This window comes from Leptodactylus fuscus, chromosome 9 (assembly GCF_031893055.1).
Source record: "Leptodactylus fuscus isolate aLepFus1 chromosome 9, aLepFus1.hap2, whole genome shotgun sequence".
NCBI lineage: Eukaryota > Metazoa > Chordata > Amphibia > Anura > Leptodactylidae > Leptodactylus > Leptodactylus fuscus.
This window is the reverse complement of record NC_134273.1, coordinates 48,958,385-48,978,978: the sequence shown is the minus strand read 5'-3', so window position 1 is coordinate 48,978,978 and position 20,594 is coordinate 48,958,385. Positions and strand designations below refer to the sequence as shown.

The window sequence follows — 20,594 nt, the reverse complement described above, 5'->3', positions numbered from 1 at the left end:
CGTAAAGTTTAAGGGTGAGCGCCTAGTTTTTTTATATTACTTGACCTTTTTTTTTTTTTGTACTGTGAGCACCACCCAGATACCACGTACAGTATCATCAGTAGACTCTGAATGCCCGCCCACCGTGCACGATAGATAAGATTAACATATTCTTTTTTAGGGTTTTATTTTAAAAGGGGGGGGGTAGTTTAATATAACTTTAGCAGTCCCCTTTAATAGTTTTAGGAGTGCAGGTCCCTGACAACACAAGGTGGGTGCAACGTATTGGGCACCAAAATGGCATATTTCTTTAAAAATGTCAATTTTCATTTTGTACATTAATTTTTGGGAAGTGTTTTTAGTCTCAAGATGATAATAAACCTTGATACATTCCTTGACAGGTGTAGTTTTTAAAATGGGGTCAATCTTGAGGGGTTTCCATTGTATTGATATTTTAGGTGCTCAGCAAATGCAACATGGCACCTGAAAACTATTCCAGCAACATTCAAAAGCCAAATAGCGCTCTATCCATTATGAGCCCCACTATGATCCCATACAGCAGATTATGACCTCATATGGGGTCATAATCTGCTATATGCAATCACTAGCTTTTACCCGCGACTTCGTCTGCGGTGATTTGAGAGTTGGGCGGACACAGACGTGTGAAACTGTAATAGTGCTTTAAAAAGTTTGGTGGGCTAGCAAATGTGATGTGATGTGTTGTATTGTGTATGTAGTGATACAGACAATGTGATGTCTTGTATTGTGTATGTAGTGATACAGACAATGTGATGTCTTGTATTGTGTATGTAGTGATATAGACAATGTGATGTCTTGTATTGTGTATGTACATAGTGATACAGACAATGTGATGTGTTATATTGTGTATGTAGTAATAATGTGATGTATATGTAAATGTGAGTGAGTAGAGTGAGGGCTACTCCTGAGGTGACAGTAAGGAGTGTGCAGGCAAATTGAGGCAGGAAATGCCAGGCAGTGTGTGTGAGTCTATAGCTGGGGCTAGGAGTCCTGCTTTTGTGAGTCTCCTGCTAGGAAGCCATGTTGTTTAGTGGCACCAAAAGTAGCCTGTGACTCAATCCTAAGGGAAAACTATGTTTGTGGAAAATTGCACGCAAATCCGTCCAGGCGTTTTAGCGTGATTGAGGAACAGACATCCAAACTCACAAACATCCAAACACACAAACTTTCACACTTATAATATTAGTAGGATATGCAAAAAATTTAAATATGGCGCTAAATGAACGATTCATTGGAAAAAAAGAAATTTTTAATTTTTACGTTCCATGTTAATAAAATCTGTGAAACAGCTGTGAGGTCAAAATACTCACTCTACCCCTAGATAAATTCTATGAGGGATGTAGTTTCTAAAATGAAGTCACTTTTAGGGGGTTTCCACTGTATTGGTACTCTAGGGACTCTGCAAATGCGACTTGGGACCTGAAAACTATGCCAGCAAAATCTGCCCTCCAAAAGCCAAATAGTGCTCTTTCAATTCTGAGCCCCACTATGTACCCATACAGCATATTATGACCACATATGAGGTATTGCCGTGTTCAGGAGAAATTGTTTAACCAACTGTTGGGGGCTTTTTCTCCTTTAACCCCTTGTGAAAATGAAAACTTTGGGGATAAAGTAACATTTTAGTCATTTTTCATTTACACATCCCAATGTTAGCAAAATCTGTGAAACAGCTGTAGAGTCAAAATGCTCACTATAACCCTTGATGAATTCTGTGAGGGGTGTAGTTTCTAAAATTGGGTCACTTTGGGGGGGGGGGGGGGGTTCCATTGTTTTGGTACTCTAAGGGCTCTGCAAACGAGACATAGCGCCTAAAAACTATTCCAGCAAAATCTGCTGTTCAAACGCCCAGTGTCCAAAAATCTGTTTACATCCACATGTGGGGTATTTCTGTGCTTGGAAGAAATTGCATGATAAATTGCCACATGCATTTTCTCCTTTAACCCTTTGTGAATGTGCTAATTTTAGGTCTAAATGAATGTATTAGTGAAAAAAAAATTAAATGTCTACATTTCACCTCCATATTATTTTTATTCTTATGAAATGCTTAAAGGGTTAACAAACATCCCAAATGCTGTTTTGAATTATTTGAGGGGTGCAGTTTTGAAAATGGGGTGATTTATGGGGGTTTCTATTATATAGGCCTTTATAATTACTTTGAGAACTGAAGTGGTCCCTGAAAAATTAGTTTTGGGAATTTTCTTGTAAATCTGGAAAATCGCTGTTACATCGCTTTTATAAGCCTTGTAATGTCCAAAATAAATTAAAAGATCATGAAAAGATGATGCCAATATAAAGCAGCGATATGATAGATAATATTTATTCATGTATTTGGGTGGTATGACTATCTACCTGAAAAGCAGAGAATTTCACATTTTGAAAATAGCATTTTTTTAAAAAAATTCCTATTTTTTTTTATAAGTAAATACAAAAATATTGATTAGTGTTTGCCACCAACATGAAGTATAATGTGTTACCAAAAAATAATCTCAAAATCACTTGGGTAAGTTAAAGCGTCTCAAAGTTATTGCCATTTAAAGTGACATGTCAGTTTTGAAAAAAAAAAAAGAGGCCTGGTCCTTAACTGTCCTGTCCTTACGGGGTTAATAATACTTACTGTTTTTCTGATTGGCCAGCTTGAGAGCCATATTTTCTTGGCGAAGTTTCTGATTTGCTTGTTGTAAATATCTTATGTAGTCTATAGCTTTCTTCAGGACTCCTGACTTGTGCATCTGAAAAATAACATACTATTATATTGAACATGCAACTTGACAAAGATATCAGATCTTGTATGTGGATCTTACAACTGCACTCAAAGCTCCAATAATTTGGAATAGCACCACGTAGACTGTCAGTTCCATTTCACATCACCTAAAACACAATGGCATTATACACTGTTCAATATACTAGGCATGTCTACAGACTGCACAAATACGTATATATCTGCGCTGAGATACAGACTTCTAAACCAGTAAAGGAGAAGGCCGCTCAGGTTGTTTTAAGAGCGGCCTTCTCCTACGCTAGTTTAGGGATAAAAAGACACGCTGTAGCCACGTCACCCGGTGTGTGATGGAGCAGTGGGAGGATGGGGTCTGGACAGCAAGCGAGCATAAGCCTGCTGCTGACTTTGGGCGGCTGCTGGAGCAGCGCTGCTGGCGATAGGTGAGTGGTGAAGCAGCGCTGTCTGCAGGGCCGCCCCAAGATGTTTTGGGGCGGTCCTGGAGACAGCACTGCTTCACCACTCACTTATCGGCAGCAGCACTGCTCCAGCGGCCACCCACAGGTGTCTTGCCGCTTGACTCGAGTATAAGCCGAGGGGGGCTTTTTCAGCACAAAAACTGTGCTGAAAACTTCTGCTTATACTCGAGTATATACGGTAAATCCCATCTACTGGAAACTACCATTAAGTCTGTGAAAAGTGCAATTGCATGATATTTGAAGCTAGTACTTCCAATTCTTGCTCAAGAAGAAAAGACGTGGGCCGTATTCACACTACCATTATTACACTCCATTGTTGTCATCAAAACAGAGTAACAGATGACGCCCCCTCTGCTTGTCTCCATTCCCATTGACTTAAATGTAAAATAAGCATGGGCAATTTTTTTCCTGTTTTGTTACCTCTGCCAAGGCAAATAAAATTATGGAATGCATCAAAAGCGGTATAGATTCTCATGACAAGAATACAGTTATTCCTCTATACAAATCACAGGTACAGCCACAAAGACTACTGCACACAATTTTGGGTCCCAGTATACAATACGGACATAATTGAACAAGAGAGAGAGAAGAGAAGGGAGACCAAGATTATCGGCAGAATAGATGGACTGGAATACAGCAATAAATTAATAAACTTGTGATTATTCAGTTTAGAAAAAAAAAAAGACATGTATGGGGAGACCTAATAACAATGCACAAATACATGAAGGAACAGCACAAATAACATTCTTTTTACTCCTAGGCTGATGACCGTGACAAGGGGACATCCTTTACATCTGTAGGAAGTGTCACCAGCAACACAGACAGGAATTCTTTACTGTAAGGATATGGAACGCACTGCCCCTGGAAGTGGTGATAGCGGATTCATTGAACTAATTCAAAGAGGACGCCTTTCTCGAACAGAGAGATACTACGGGTTATTACGCCTTAATAATGTTTAATGCAATAATTATTACCTCCATGTCTCTCACATACCAGTAACTCTTATGTGAGGAGCACACGGGGTTAATGTGAGGGACATGATGGGGTTAACTGCTATTAACCTGAGGCACATGGAGTTAATAAACTGTAATACACATGGCAAGACTTTTTATCTGCAATGAAGGATAAAACTATGGACTATTACATTTCAATGGGCCCGTACGCATAGCTGCCATTGCATTTGTGTTTGTGTCTCTGGGCCAAATTGAAGAGCTGCAACTTATGGAGCAGGTCCTATATGTGTCTGCATTTGCAGCCCTAACAATCCATTTTTAAGGTTAAGATCAGTGATCAGTTAATGTAATTTTATTGCTGTTTATTTTAATTTTTGAAATTTTCCAGCAGCTGCTGCATTTCCCTCCCCCCCAGGCTTATACTCAAGTCAATATAGTTTCCAGTTTTTTGTGGTAAAATTAGGTACTTCGGCTTATATTCGGGTCGGCTTATACTCGCGAATATACGGTACTAAAAAAAAAAAAAAAATCTTAGGGCTTGTTCACACAAAATGTTCTGCCGTGTGTGGGCCTAAACAGGAGCGTGTCTCAAGCCGCGGAATCTACGGCAAGATAGGTCATGTCTGCTACTAGCTAACGGGAAAAAAAGCGAGCATCTCCCATTGAAGTCAATGGGAGCCATTTTTGCAGGCGGATTCCACCTCAAAGTCTGCCTGCAAAAAACTTAGTGTGAACATACCCTAAGGTTAAGGCCCCACTGGATGGAAACGCAGCATAAAAAACAGCAGAGAAAACGCTCCCCCCCCCCCCCCCGTCTCTTTTTAGCCAAGTGATCCCGCTCATTACTAGTCCCTCCCCCTTCCTCCTAGCCAGGGCCAGCGTCAGCACACGGCATAGTCGGGCAAGTGCCGGCGCCTGCCTGCCCCAGCACAGAATGCAGGTGCAGCGTTCTGTGCTGATGCCTGACTGCCGGCCCGTCCATCATCCTTATCAGAGAGCAGGTCCCCTCCCTGCCTGCTCTCTGCATGCTAAAGCCGCACCCTCCTCCCCCTCCCCACACGCCAGGTGACGTGGCCACGTCATCAGGCCCGCAACCGATGTGTGCCTGTGCTCCTACGCGGTCTCCAGTCACTAGACCGCGGCGCAGGTGAAGAGCAGAAGTAAGTATACTTCTGCTGAAAAGCATACTGTCTTTTTTTACTAGATTGGTGATGATGATGATGATGATGATGATGATGGAGGGGTGGGGATGGGGGGCAGAGGTGCTGGGGAAGGGGGCTTCTGGATGTCTGTCTGGCCCTTCCTTGGGCTTGAGGACTGTTTTTTCTCCCCACTGTAGTGCAAGAATTGCAAAGGAGGGGGGGGGAACAGGTCTTCAAGCCCAAGGAAGGGCCAGGCAGACATTGAGCGCACTGTAGGCTTTCCTGTTCTGTGCCCCGGGTGATTGAGCTATCAGTGCCGGTACTGTAGCTCTTCACCTTCAGAAGGGCGTTCCTGACAGTCAGTCAAGAACGCCGTTCTTCACAGCAGCACTTATAGAGCTGTACTGTGAGAGCGGGGAGGAACGGCCCCCTCCCCTCCTGATAGTACTCATCCATAGACTAGTACTGGGGGGGCGTTCCTCCCCGCTCTCACAGTACAGCGCTATAGGCACTACTGTGAAGAACGGCGTTCCTGACCGACTGTCAGGAACGCCCTTCTGACGGTGAAGAGCTACGGTACTGGCACTGATAGCTCTTCACCGGGGGCACAGATCGTGAAAGCCAACAGTGCACTGAATTCAGCGCAATGTCAGCTTTCCAGCAGTATAAACCCATGTGCCCCAACTCATGAAAGGTCCTCTTAAAGGGGCTTTGTGTACGTGAGGACAATATGGGTTGGGTGCCTGGAGAAGTGAGGAGTCAAAGATGTCTGTGTTGCAAACTTTACAGAGACAAATCACATGCTGGAAGAAGTGGTCATGGCGGTCCAAAGGAAAGAGAGACGCGAAATGTAAGGGAAGAGACGTCTCCGGTAAGTCACCACAAAATGTTACTCACTGTATTCACTGTAATGTTACCATTAGCAAACCCTTTTCTGTCGTCTGCCTCAGGCAGCAGAAAGGCTAGGTTCACCACTGCTGTCAGCATTCCTCCCCCCCCCCTTCCCCGCAGACTCACTCATCGCTCCGGGGCGTCTTCGCCGGCCGGCTGCGTAGGTGACGCCACGCTCTTGCATGACGACACTCGCTTCGTCCGGCCGCAGTGGCGCAGTGTCCCGACTCCCGCCTCCTACAAGCAAGAAGGACAGGACCGGGCTCCCCGCTGGTGAGTATTCTTCAGGGGGGAGGGGGAGAGGAGAGGGAGTTGGGGGGGAGAGGGGGAGGTATGGAATTTTCAGCTATTTTTATTAGGGGGTCTCAGTACAGGCTGGGGAGAGCAAGAGCCTCTGCTGAGACCCCTGAATAGTGTCAGTAAGCTTTGTTGTGTCTCGTTTTAGCATTGCAATTGCTGTTAACTGCTCCTATCTCAGTGGCATCAGCTGAAAGGAGCTTCAGCAAACTGAAGCTTATTAAGAACTACCTCAGGTCCCAGATGTCTCAAGACAGGCTAAATGCTTTGGCCGTTCTTTCCATTGAGGCAGAAGAAGCTGTGTGTGTAGATTTTAATGACGTTATACACCGTTTTGCTTAAGAGAAAACAAGAAGAAATATTTAAAGGAGAGCCTAAGAAAAGCAACTACTAGATCTAGCAAAACTTAGCATAAAATGTTTAAAATTGTTTAGAAGTTTACAACTTACAGAACTTAGTGTTTTTCTAAGTTTACATATTTTTTTTTTTCTAAATAAAATATTTGGGTCTCTGTGGTACCTGCTGTTGTACTTTTGCCACATGATTTGCTCCACAAGGGGGCCCACTGAGGCTCTGCCGCCCAAGGGCCCATAAAAACCTGGAGCCGGCCCTGCTCCTAGCTAACCTATTCCGCCCACTGCAAGAAGACCGGAAGAGGGGGATGAGCTGTTCCCCGCACACAGGAAGGCTTGGTAAGGCCGAGGGGAAAGAGTAACCGGTGACGTTCCGTTTCTGAAGTGTTGAAACGGTACATCACTGGATTAACAGAAAGTGTCCCTGGAGCTGTCACGTCACTCCAGGGATATGGGTAATGATAGATTTTTTTATTTTTTTTTTTCAATTGAAGTAAATTAGAAGTTAGGTGGGGCGAGGGCAGAGTTTAGTTTAGGGGCAATTTTCAGTTTATCCTGGATAACCACTTTAATGTTGTGACACTCACCTTGGCATCAGTTCCCATTACCAAGTCCTTTAGCTCGATGATTTTATCATTGATTGATGAGCGATACCTTTTCTCAATGATATTATGTGTTGTTCTCCTCTCACCCTCCTTGGGCACTTCTGGCTGTTTGACAGTGCTAGGCACCTGCTTTATAGGCATTTTTTCTTGGCCCATCATGACAGGCATAGTTGTCAAGATAGTTCCGCTGCCACCAACCAAAGTCTAAAATAAATACATGAAACAGAAAGATTGTAAGATTACGCCTAGTCAGCAAGAAAATAAAACCCAGGACAATAAGATATAGCAGAGTTCTACTTTTGATTTCTCTCCATTGAGCCATACTCCGGTAGATATAAATGGTACAGGAATAGGACCAGTGATTTATAGGGGACCATGCTGTGCCTAGTCAGAATATGCAGCAGTAGTCTCCACAATGAATATCGGTATCAACGTCTCATGAGATGTTACATACTGGCACTATAAGTATCCTGAAAAAAGGGACCCATGATTAAAGGGATCCTATCATTAAAACACAATTTTTTGTGACAGCAAATCCACACACTGTTGCTATTTAAACCTTAACATTTAATATTATTAATTTAAAAGGTATAATAAGGAAAAATGCTGTTTAAATGTTTACCACACTACTTTGGAAAGTGTGGGTAGGAACTGACATGAATGACACACAAAGATGTCAATATGTATTACAACAGTCAGTTATACAACAAATATGAAAGGATCTCACCATTTGTTGAAGGTATGGCAGGAAGAAATCACATGGGGACAGGCATAACACAGGAGGATCTATATCACAATCCCTGTTCTCAACCTGCCGATAGCCCTTATCTCCAAAATTACTCTCGCTCTGACAAGGGCAGTCCCAAGGTGTCATTTAAGGAATGCCCTATTAATCCCTAGTCCCTACGCGTTTCCTGGTACAATTCAATTCATCAGGGGACCTAACTAAACTGACAAACAATGGCCCCTCCAATAAGGAGTTAAATAACCCACAGTGGTGGGACTTATTTACAAGGCCAGCTTCCCAGCTCAACACTGACTTCCAACTGTTCACATTGGCAGCCCTAGGGATTAACCTCTTCCCGCCAATGGCACTTTTTGACTTCCTGACCAAGCTCGATTTTTCAAAACTGACATGTGTCACTTTGGAATGCTTTAACTTACCAAAGTGATTTTGAGATTGTTTTTTCGTAACACATTATACTTCATGTTCGTAGTAAATTTTTAGGTTTTGTGTTTATGAAAAAATAGGAAATTTGGTGGAAATTTTGAAAAATATGCATTTTATAAAGTTTGAAATGATGTGCATTGCATACAGATCGTCAGACCGCCAAAATCCTATTAATATTATAAAGGTGAAAGTTTGTGTGTTTGGATGTTTGTTCCTCAATCACAGCCAAACGACTGAATGGATTTTGGGGAAATTTCGCACGCACGCACGCACGCACGCACACACACACACACACACACATATATATATTTCCCAGGAAAAGGTAGTAGGCTACTTTAAATGTTGGTCACTCACCCCAAATAGCCACAGTGACCCTCCAAACAATCCTCCAGCTCGGCTGCAGCAGCTGGCATTCCATCAGCGCTGGTCTGTGCACGCACCTCCTATTGGTGCAAGGCAGGCTGTGGGCGGGCTCTGGAGTCAGGGCTGCGGCACCATAGGTTGGGGGCTGAAGGTGGGCATGCCGATTCAGCAGGGAAACACTGAGGAAGATGGCGGCAGCCCACATGGTCCCGGCGCCGCAGCTGTCCCAGCCCACCTACACAGCTCCCGGATGGAGGAGGCTGCTGCAGCCGATATACCACAGGTAAGTGCAGTGGGTACAGGGGGGTTGGGGAGGGGGTGGTGTCCCGGGGGGGGGTCCGTGTCCCTATGTCGGCGTCCCCCAGGGTTCGACCACATACCCCAGCTTCATGTCCCCCCACCCTTCATCAGCCCCAGCGTAGTTGGACTCACCTTGCCACGCTCCCCCCGACGCTCTCTCCCCTCGCTCGCTGCACATAGGTGTCTGGCGGCTGGCTGCGTATGGCAGGTACACTGCAATACAGGCGCCGGTATTCGGCAATGCACTGTATAATACTGGCGCCTGTATTGCAGTCTACCTGCCTAGGCTGCAAAACAACCGCACTCTTGAGAGGCCAGGGAGGCAGCGCGAGGCTCTGGCTGTCATAGCAACCTGACGCCGGTCCTCGCTCTGCCTCCTATACGTCACACGCAGCCAGCCGCCCGACACCAATGTGCAGCAAGCGAGCGTAGAGAGCGACGGGGGGTCGGGGCAAGGTGAGTCCACCTACACTGGGGCCAATGTAAGGGGGGGGGACATGAAGCTGAGGGGAGAGGTAGGGGGACAAGAAGCTGGGGGCAGATGAAGGGGGGGACAAGAAACTGGTGGCAGATGAAGGGGGGGGGGGGGAGGCACTGGGGGCAGAGATGGGGGGGACAAGACACTGGGGCCAGAAATGGGAAGACAACAAACTGGGGGAAGAGATGGGGGGGCCCGAGAAACTGGGGGCAGGTGAAGGGGGGGACAAGCAACTGGAGGCAGAGATGGGGGGGGACAAGCGACTGGAGGAAGAGATGGGGGGGACAAGAAACTGGGGTTCGATGAAAGGGGGAACAAGAAACTGGGGGCAGAGATGGAGGGACAAGAAACTGGGGGCAGAGATAGGTGGACAAGATACTGGAGGCAGAGATGGGGGGGACACGAAACTGGGGGCAGAGAAGGGGGAAAAGAAACTGGAGGCAGAGATGGGGGGCCAAGAAACTGGGGGCAGCCATGGGAGAACAAGAAATATAAGCGGTTCAGCGCCACCGCCAACCCACAGACGAAGTCGCAGGTAACTGCTAGTTATATCATAAATCTCATGTCCCAGATCTCTGCTTTATGTCGGCATCAAACTTTAGTCACCCTTTTATTTTTTACGGACATTAGAAGGTTTACAAGTGAAACAACAATATTCAAAATTTTCAAGAAATTTCCAAAACCCATTTTTTAAGGGACTAATCCAGTTATGAGGGTTTTGAAAGACTCTTGTATTAAAACCCCCCATAGATCACCCCATTTTCAAAACTGCACCCCTTAAACAAGCCAAAACAACATATACCTAGTATTGTAACCCTATAAGTGCTTACAAGGAATTGATACAAAATGGAGGTGAAATTTTCAAATTTGATTTTATTTTACTAATATTTTCGTTTAGGCCTAGAATTTGCACATTAAAGGAGAAAACGCATCCCACAATTTGTTAGGCAAGTTCTCTGGACTACCGTAGTACCCCACTTGTGGGTGTAAACTAATATATGGACGCACAGCGAGACGCAGAAGGGAAGGCGCGCCAAGGAGCTTTTAGAGGGCAGATATGGCTGTGATCAGTTTCAGGAAACATGTCGCATTTACAAAGCCCTAGAGGTGTCAAAACAGTGGAAACCTCTAGACCCCATTTTGAAAACCGCACCCCTCAAAGAATTTATCAAGTGATGTAGTGAGCATTAGTAACCCAGAAATGAATATGTAAGCTTTGTGGAGTAAATTGGGTACACCAAATCCCATTCTATTTTCCCACTAGCTCCTATGACACAGGTGGGGAAGAGGGGCATTCTGTGGGATCAGCGTGGTGTATTCTCTCTCATATAAGCTCTAAATATGGGGTGTCCCCTGAAAACGCTCACACAGCTTATACATTTCCTTCTAGCCGCAGCCACTTATGTCCTAATGATTTGGCGACTTTTGGGGTTTTTGTCTTCACATCGTACAAGCTAGATTTTTATTTATATTTTCTGGCAATGTGGCCATATGAGGCTTGGTGTTTGCGGTATTAGATGTACTTTTCAATGCCACCATTTTGGGGTGCCTGTAACTTATTGACTACATTTTATTAACTCTTTCTGGGTGGGATGTAAAAGGAAATATCAATTCTGGCATTGCTTTTTAGCATTTATTTTTTTCCCCGCGCAGCGTTAAGCATAAGTAACATGTTACCTTTATTCTGTGGGTCGGTACGGTTACGGCGATGCCTCATTTATATTATTTTTTCATACGTTGCTCTTTGTGCAGAATAAAACTCAATTTAGGGGAAAAAAAAATCAATCATTTTTGCATCGCCATTTTCTGAAAGGCATAACATTTTTATTTTTCGGTAGACAGAGCTGGTTGAGGGCTTATTTTTTGCGGGAAGACCTCTTCTTTTTATTGGTACCATTTTGGTTTTCATCTGACCATTTGATTACTTTTTATTGAACATTTTGTAAGGGAAAGGTGGTGAATAATCATTATTTTGTGCGGTTTTCTACGGGGGGGGGGGGGGTTTACGCCGTTCTGGTTAAATAATGTTTTCATTTTATTGTTCAGGTTATTACGGATGCGGTGATACCAAATATGTAATGTTTTTTTCTCTTTTTCTTTATTTTACATAATAAAACATTTTATATGGGAAAAAGGGATTTTGGGGGCTTTATTTCTAATTTATTTTAAACATATTTAAACTTTTTTATTTTTACTTTTTTCTAACTTTTTTTTTTCTGTCCCCATGGGGGATTGAAGCAGTGATCGGCTGATCATTGCTTCACTAGATGTAGCTGCAATACACGTGTTACAAGTGTATTGCAGAACACAGGAAGCTGTCATCCTGTGTAGACGCACAGGATGACAGCTTCCATTCCTGGCAGGATCAACCAGGTACGAGGAGGGGGTAAGTGATGGGACAGACCAGGGGTCACTGATCAGACCCCGGGCTGCCCCCTACGAACACCGGCACCCCCCGAAACAGGCGCGGGGGGTGCCGATCGGCACCATAATAAACTGAAGCCCCAGAGATGCCGGCGGTCATGTTGACCGCCGGCATCTCAGGGGATAACACCCGCGATCGGACCCGGTTCCGACCGCGGGCGTTACGGGGCATTGTCAGCCGTAACATACGGCTGACACCCGCAGCTCATGGTGCACACACAGGTTCTGTTTGCGGGAAGTCCTTCCTGGCAGCGCCGTACTATTACGGCGGATGTCGGGAAGGGGTTAATCAAAAAGACGCCCTGAGTGAGTGCCCCCGCTTTTGTTTCTTTCAGTTTTGTTTAAAGAATAGCTTGTACTTCACATCTATAACAAGAAATTACAATTTTTAATATTAACAAATGTATTCTTTAAAAGATAATCCAAATGAATAGGAACACTTTAAGGAGTTGTAAAGGGCCTAGCAAAGTTGGATACAGATGATCTATTCACAGATTAGGTCATCAGTATCAGATTAGTTGAACTTAAACACCACGACCCTGTACCAATTAGAGGTTTCAACGGCCAGAAGCCGGACACCATTTATACATCCAGAACCAGCTCTGCTCCTATTCAAGTGAAGGGAAGCAAAACTGTACTTTCCGGCACCAGTGCTACAATGTACAGAGCATGTTATCTGTATACTGCGGCAGTGACAGGAACCGCAGCTCTGCTCCCTTTTACTTGAATAAGAGCAGAGATGGTTGCCGGCATAAACCCTGTATGCAACATCAAAACAGCCGATCGGCGCAAGGTCCAGATGTCAGATAGGTCATCGGTATCCAACTTTGCTAGTTCCTGGACAACCTATTTAAAGAGTAAAAAAAAAAAAAAAAAAGACTTACAGGTACTTGCAGAGCGGTGGTCTGTAGTGGAGCAGCAAGTGTTGTGATTGCAGGATTCTGCACAGCAGTCATGACTGGGCTACCATCAGCTTTCAGTGCTGTGAAGACCAGGGACTCTGTCTTAATAATTTGAGGTTGCACCAGAACCTACATGGAGAAAACCAATCATTAAAAGCTGATGCAAAACTGTTCAGATACAGCCAGCCAAACAAACAATTCAGGAGACTTGGAATATATTTGCATGTAGTAAATAAACCATGCATTTTCTGTCTGCGTTTGCAAAACAGCAGAAATGTGGATGAAATTTTAACAGTAAAAATGCACTGAAATTGTGTGAATCGTAAAGCACATGGCTATGCAAGGTAATCATAGTACATTCACCAAACTGATTAAAAAAAAAAAACTGATGAAAAGGAACTGGAAAGCACCCCGGGGTAGCCTAGAAAGCCAGAAGAGGTTAAGAACTGAAGGCCCACTTCTAACAAGTAGTTTAACGAATATACAGCATTACTGAGAAAGATGAGTAACAAAGAGCCGTTTCTTCATTCTTCTTATTCTTGTTGTATTTCTCCTCAGTTGCATCTCATTCAAATATGGCTCCAAGAGTAAGAACAGGAGGGTTTGGAGGCTAGACATTCTTCTGCTAGCACTCTATGCCAGCTCAGGCATAGATTAGTGTGGCCCATAAGGTCTCTCAGAATGTTACATTGGCACAGTTCATTGTAACAGGGGATAATGAAAAGGAGCACATAGCCATCCAGGCATTGTAAGAAACACAAAAGGTATAGGAGAACTTAAAGGGGTATTCCCATGAATATAACCATATATATTTGTAGATGATTAACCCCTTCCCGCCAATGGCATTTTTTGATTTTCGTTTTTCGTTTTTGACTCCCCTCCTTCTAAACCCCATAACTTTTTTATTTCTCCGCTCCCAGAGCCATATGAGGTCTTAATTTTTGCGGGACAAATTTTTCTTCATGATGCTACCATTAATTATTCTATATAATGTACTGGGAAGCAGGAAAAAATTCAGAATGGGGTGGATTTGAAGAAAAATGCATTTCTGCGACTTTCTTACGGGCTTTGGTTTTACGGCATTCACTGTGCAGCCAAAATGACCTGTCCCCTATATTCTGTGTTTCGGTACGGTTCCAGGGATACCAAATTTATATGGTTTTATCTACATTTTGACCCCTAAAAAAAATTCCAAAACTGCGTTAAAAAATGTTTTTTCTAAAAGTCGCCATATTCCGACGGCCGTAACTTTTTTATACGTAAGTGTACAGGGATGCATAGGGCGTCTTTTTTTGCAGGGCCGGGTGTACTTTTTAGTTCTACCATTTTCGGGAAATGTTATTGCTTTGATCACTTTTTATTCAAATTTTTATCAGAATCAAAACAGTGAAATAACGGCGGTTTGGCACTTTCGACTATTTTTCCCGCTACAGCGTTTACCGAACAGGAAAAATATTTTTATAGATTTGTAGAGCGGGCGATTTCGGACGCGGGGATACCTAACATGTATATGTTTCACAGTTTTTAACTACTTTTATATGTGTTCTAGGGAAAGGGGGGTGATTTGAACTTTTAATTCTTTGTATATTTTTTTATATTTAACTTTTTTTTTTTTTTTTTTTTTCCCTGCATTTAGTAGACCCCCTAGGGGTGTTGAACCCCAGGGGGTCTGATCACTAATGCAATGCATTACAATGCTAATGCATTGCAATGCATTGCAAAAAAGCATCCTTTCTTTTGCAGGCTGCATAGACCAGCCTGCAAAAGAGAGGATTTGCAGACAAGCCTGGGAGCCTGTACAAGGCTCCCGGCTGTCATGGCAACGGGACGTCAGCCCTGGAGCATGCTCCAGGAGCCGGCGATCCCGGCCAAAATGGCGGCGCCCATGCGCCGCCGGGAAAATGGCGCCTCCGGCGCCTTTGACCGCGGCGCCGGAGGGGTTAATGCCTCCGATCGGTCCAGGGACCGATCGGAGGCATTAGAGCCGGTTGTCTACTGCTTAAAGCAGTAGACACCCGGCGGCTATGGCGGTCGCCATAGTTACAGACCCGACATGCGCCGTACTATTACGGCGCATGTCGGGAAGGGGTTAAAGGGATCCTATCATTCAAACGCATTTTTTTTTTTTTTTCTGATTAACACGTCGGAATAGCCTTAAGAAAAGCTATTCTTCTCCTACCCATCAATGTCTTTTCCGCGCTGCCGTTTGCCCGAAATCCCGATTTTTGTTGGTATGCACTGGGTGGCGTCCCCAATGCTGCAAGAGAACTCTCTCCAGCGCCGCGTCCATCTTCATCAGCAACTGCCTCTCCATCTTCTTCCAGCGCGCAATGGGTCAAAATTCAACGCATCGCAAGTAGGCTCTGCCTGCGGGCAGAGCCGACTTCACATGCGGTCCACCATTTTTTTTGTGGCCGCTTACGCTAGCAGGCGCAGTACGCTCCTGTAGTACTATGGAGTACAGAGCATACTGCGCCTGCTCACGTACCAATTTGTGGTCCAAGGACCAGACACATTTTAGGTTTATTATGTATGTGCGGTTTTGAGGTCTGTGACATTTTTCTCGTATGTCTCAGTCAACTAATTTTTGTGTCTTTTTTTCGGGGACACATAGGGCTTTATTTTTATGTTATTTTTATTTTCAAATGTTTTTTAATTTTTTTTTTATATCCAGGAAAATATAAACAAAATAGGAGGGAAATTGTGTCTGGTTTTCAATTTATATATATATATTTTTTTATTTAATAACAAAGTGTCACTGAAAAACTTTATAATATAGTTTTTCATTTCCGTTACAGTAATTTTTATTTTGTATGGTGTCATGGGGGGTGGGGCTATAACCTGTAATGGCGTTTTATTAGCGTATTAATTTTTTTTATTATTTTATTTACATTTTTATTTTTAAACTTTATTATATTTTTATTTTATTTTTTTCAGATTGTGTCCCCATAAGGCGATAAGAGACCTTTGAGGACATCTGATCACTTTTTTTTTTGTACTGGAGGCCGATTTCTCCTATAACTGGGGCTGCTACATTTAGCCTCAGTTGCAGGAGAAATCCACCCTCCTGCACACTGTATATACAGCTTACTGAGCTGATCAGGGTCCTGTAGGACCCAGCAGCTCTTGTAAGACTCTACTCCCGGCGGATCACGTGACCGCCGGGTCAGAGGGCGGCTGAATTATGGCAGCGTCCATAGCTGTGTATACAGCGCTCATTTAGCACTGTATACACAGCAATCGAGATGGCAGGGGAGGTAATAAATCTTCCCTGCCATCTCTCTGGGAGCTCCGGCTGAAGTTACAGCCGGCTCCCAACTTCAGTAGCTGTACGATCTCCATGCAGCTGCTGTGTTCTGACTGGACATACTGGAAGGTCCTGTCAGAACTAGGCAACCACGTCCTGGACGTTTATAGTCTATGGGCGGTCCGGAAGTGGTTAAGGCTATTCAGTCTATGGGCGGTCCGGAAGTGGTTAAGGCTATTCAGACGTGTTAGTCATAAAAAAAAATGCGTTTGAATGATAGGATCCCTTTAAAAGTTAGGCATTTTTGCAAATATAAGTAGTTAAAAATTCTACAGAGTTTTAAAGATTTTCTCTAACTTTCTTAGTGGTGAGAGTCTGCTGTCTTGATCAGTTGCCAATGGATACAACCACAAATGAAAAACTCTCTGTGGTGTGGTACTTCTCAGGAACCCCGCCATGATTTTCTTAATTTTACCTGGGTTATGAGGCAGAGACTCTACATGTATCATAAGATATCCCAGCTACAATAAGGAAATCGTGGCTGCTTTTCTGACTTTAGAAAAGTCCTGCATTCATGGTCGTATCCACTGGTAACCGAACAAGACAAGACTGTGACCACAAGAAATTTAGAGAAAATCTTTAAAACTCTGCAAAATGTTTAATTACTTATATTTGCAAAAACATTTAACTTTCAATTAATCAACAAATTTAAAATAATTAGGTTTGTGGGAATACCCCTTTAAAAGTGGCAACCAAATAAAATCAGCCCCATCCCAGAAGAGGGCATTGTCTAGGTCACAGATGGCGACTCTATGGCACACATGCCATAGGACGCTATGCCAGAGGGGGCACACTTGATGGTTTTAAAAAGTCTTCTTAACGGTAAAGTCCCTGGTCCTGATGGTCTTATTTATATTAGAAAACCTTCTAGTCAGATCATCTCTCTCACCTGCGCAATCTCGTCATCACTTTCTTGGACGGTACCCATGTCCCCCAATCACATGGCCGCTGAGACCAATCAGTGGCTTCAGCACAAGGCCCGAAGAGACCAAATGAATCAGGAGGCGCAGGACAACAACGGATCAACAGGCGAGTATGTTTTTTTTTTTTTCATTCCCCCCAGCAGATTTAAATTTTAAAAGTTTAGCGTGGGCAACCAGTTTAATAAGCAATCGGCATATGTATTTCTATAGTAACAACTATGTTCATTTGAAGAGTTAGTAGGTTATAAAGTAACCTTTTCTCCAAGAGACATTTATAAATAAACAATATGACAGCAGAACAATCGGCATTAGCAATTGAAAACTGGCAGTAATGCTTTTCGACTAAATTTGTCTTCCCACAGTCTCGATAGTGAAGTAATGAAACTCAGCAGAGCCTAAGCTTCTGCTTCATCAGCAGCTATCCTCTTTATATAGTTGTATAGTTCTTTATATCAGTTCTACAGAACCAAGTTCAGACATATCCACTGGAAGCGATTTTTCAAGGGATGATGGAGATAGCTTTAATTTTAATACTTCTTCAAGTGGAAGACATTGTTCAAACAACTCTAGAGTCCCTTCAAAAAACGGACAAGGAGGGCGGGAAGGAAATATGCGTATAAGAGACAACCATCGTTACGCTCACACAGACAATGAATAACAATGTGGTTAATCTTTCATCGGCTACATTGTCTCAAGTTGAATTAAGTCTGCTTTCTAAAGGGTTAAATTTCGTGCCCACACACGATTTTGATCTATTACTATTATGGACATTAATAAATTTGTCCGCCTATTAACGGTAAAAAAAAACATTTTTCTGAAAATACAGATTTGTCTAATGAGGGTGTTGAAAATGAGAATCAAGAGTTGATTCCTGCAGAGGTAACAGCTGAAAAGGGGTTCTCACAATTAAATTTTAAAGAGCAAGTTGCTCTAACTAGTCTGATACAACTGCAGGAATCTAGTTTGAGTTTGAATGATCGCTCTATACATGTAGTTGGTGCTAGGGGACGTGATACAAGTTTTTACCCTATTAAATCTCGGGCTAACGTATACACCATGTTCCAACAAGCTATGGAACATGATTTATGCGAAGTAAAAAAAAAAAAAAAAAAAAAAACCTAGAAAAAAATAACCTCACTGCTTCAGAATTTAGAGCCTTACAAAATCTTAAGGCTCGCCATGATATTATAATAAAAAAGGCGGACAAAGATGGATGTGTGGTGGTCATGAATCAGGAGGATTACAGAGATGGATGTTTAAAAACATTGAACGATTGTACAACGTACAGAGAGCTAGATAGAAACCCTACAAATGAATTTAAGATTAAATTGAAATGTTTAGTAGAAAAGGGAGTGAATTTGGGTTTCTTTTCTGAAGCTCAGTCTAAACATTTAGTTCCTGAGAATCCCGTGTATGCGATACTTCATGGTCTGCCGAAGACCCACAAAAAATTGAACCCCCCCCCCCTCCCCTTTAAGAACTATTGTGGCGGGGATAGGGTCTCTCAATGAAAAACTTTGTGGGTGTCTCGACAGCTTGTTACAACCTCTAGTTCATTGCTTACCGGGATTCTTGCAGGACTCAAAGGCTGTTCTAAAAGTTTTTTCAGATTTTTCATGGGAGCCAGGCTTTGTGTGGGTATGTTGTGATGTGGAACAACTCTATTCGAGTATCCCTCATGATGTGGCCATATGGGCTTTAAGTCACCATATATTACATTACAGTTCGTATTCGGAATGTCTTGGTGATTATCTATTGGAAGTTACAGAATTCCTCCAGAGTCATAATTTTTTTGAATTTGGGGGGAAGTTTTATCTTCAGGTTAAGGGAGCCCCAATGGGCCTCCTTTTCACCTTCCCTCGCGAACTTAGTTCTTGCGTGGTGGGAGGAGTTTTGTATTTTTTCTGTGGATAACCCGTTTTGTGATAGCATCCTCTGGTACGGCCGCTACATAGATGATATCTTGTTGGTGTGGCAGGGAGACGTAGCGGCCGTACCAGAGTTTGCTAAGTATTTAAATTCCAACATGCTTAATTTGAGGTTCACTTTTTCATGTAATACTGAGGAAATTTCCTTTTTGGATATATTACTCAGAGGTAATCTAGAATTAGGGAAAGTGGAGACTTGTTTATTCAGAAAATCTACAGCATGCTACTCCGTTCTATTAGCCACTAGTCATCATCCAGCGCACACAATAAAAGCGATTCCGCTGGGTCAAATATATAGAACTCGGAGGGCATGTACTTCAGATAAAGATTTTGAGTTACAACAAAAATCAACTGTACAAAGGTTAAGAACTCGTGGTTATCCTGAGTGGACCTTGAGGCGAGCAGTGGATACTGCAGCTTCTAAGACGCAAATATCATTATTGGAAGATAAAACCAGGGTTAAGGATGGTAAGGGTAGAGAGGGCTTGACCTTCTCTACCCCATATAGTCGACAGTATAAAGAAATCATGAAGATCTTTAAAAAGAATGTAACAATATTGAATCAGGATGCCACTACTAGAGAATTGTTGCAGAGTGGCATTAATTTTGTCGCTAAACGGGGTCAAACCCTGGGTGATTTAATATCACCTAGCATGTTTAGAGAAAGGTCCAAAGGTAAAAGTAAGACTTGGTTGGAGCTTAAAGGGTTCTACAGATGTGGCATGAGTCGTTGCACAATGTGCAAGTGTGTAAAAAAAATGCAGGACGTTCAATGATGTCTAGTACTGAAACTTTTCCAATTAAATCGTTTATGAACTGTAATAGTAATCATACGGTATATATAATTGAATGTGAAATCTGTAACAAATTGTATGTGGGATGCTCGATTAGACCAGTGAAAAATCGAATTTCAGAGCATATTACGGATAGCGGTAAATTTTCTGAAAACACTTCGGGGGCTTCCAAGCATTTTGCACAAATACATAAAGGTGATACGACAGGGTTAAAATTTTATGCCATTGAATATGTGGATGAACCGGCCCGGGGAGGAGATTGGAGGAAGAAACTCCTCCTGAGAGAAGCCTTCTGGATTATGTGTCTAGGTACGCGCAGTCCGGGAGGCTTAAATATACAATCTGATTTGTCGTTCATTTATTAATATAAGCTAGAGCAGGGGTAGGCAACCTTTTCTGTTTGGCGTGCCGATTTAAATTAAAAAAATCAAAGATGAGGTCCTCGGAGTGCCGGGCAATAATTGTAAAGCTGACGACACCTACATTAAAGTCATATAGCACAAACCGCAACATAGGGGTGCTGTCATACTGCGCTCCCAGCCACATG

At 43.1% G+C, this 20,594-nt stretch overlaps 1 protein-coding gene across 2 annotated transcripts in view; it reads right to left on the bottom strand.

Annotated features, from left to right (window-relative positions):
* Positions 1–20,594, bottom strand: part of SREBF2 (sterol regulatory element binding transcription factor 2) — a 113,912-nt gene that overhangs the window by 60,625 nt on the left and 32,693 nt on the right. For both annotated transcript variants that reach the window (XM_075286329.1, XM_075286330.1), the window contains exons 4-6: positions 13,078–13,224; positions 7,440–7,661; positions 2,636–2,750 (exon numbers count right to left, since the gene is read on the bottom strand). In XM_075286329.1, coding sequence (XP_075142430.1) covers positions 2,636–2,750; positions 7,440–7,661; positions 13,078–13,224 — 484 coding nt within the window. The remainder of the gene's footprint in view (positions 1–2,635; positions 2,751–7,439; positions 7,662–13,077; positions 13,225–20,594) is intronic.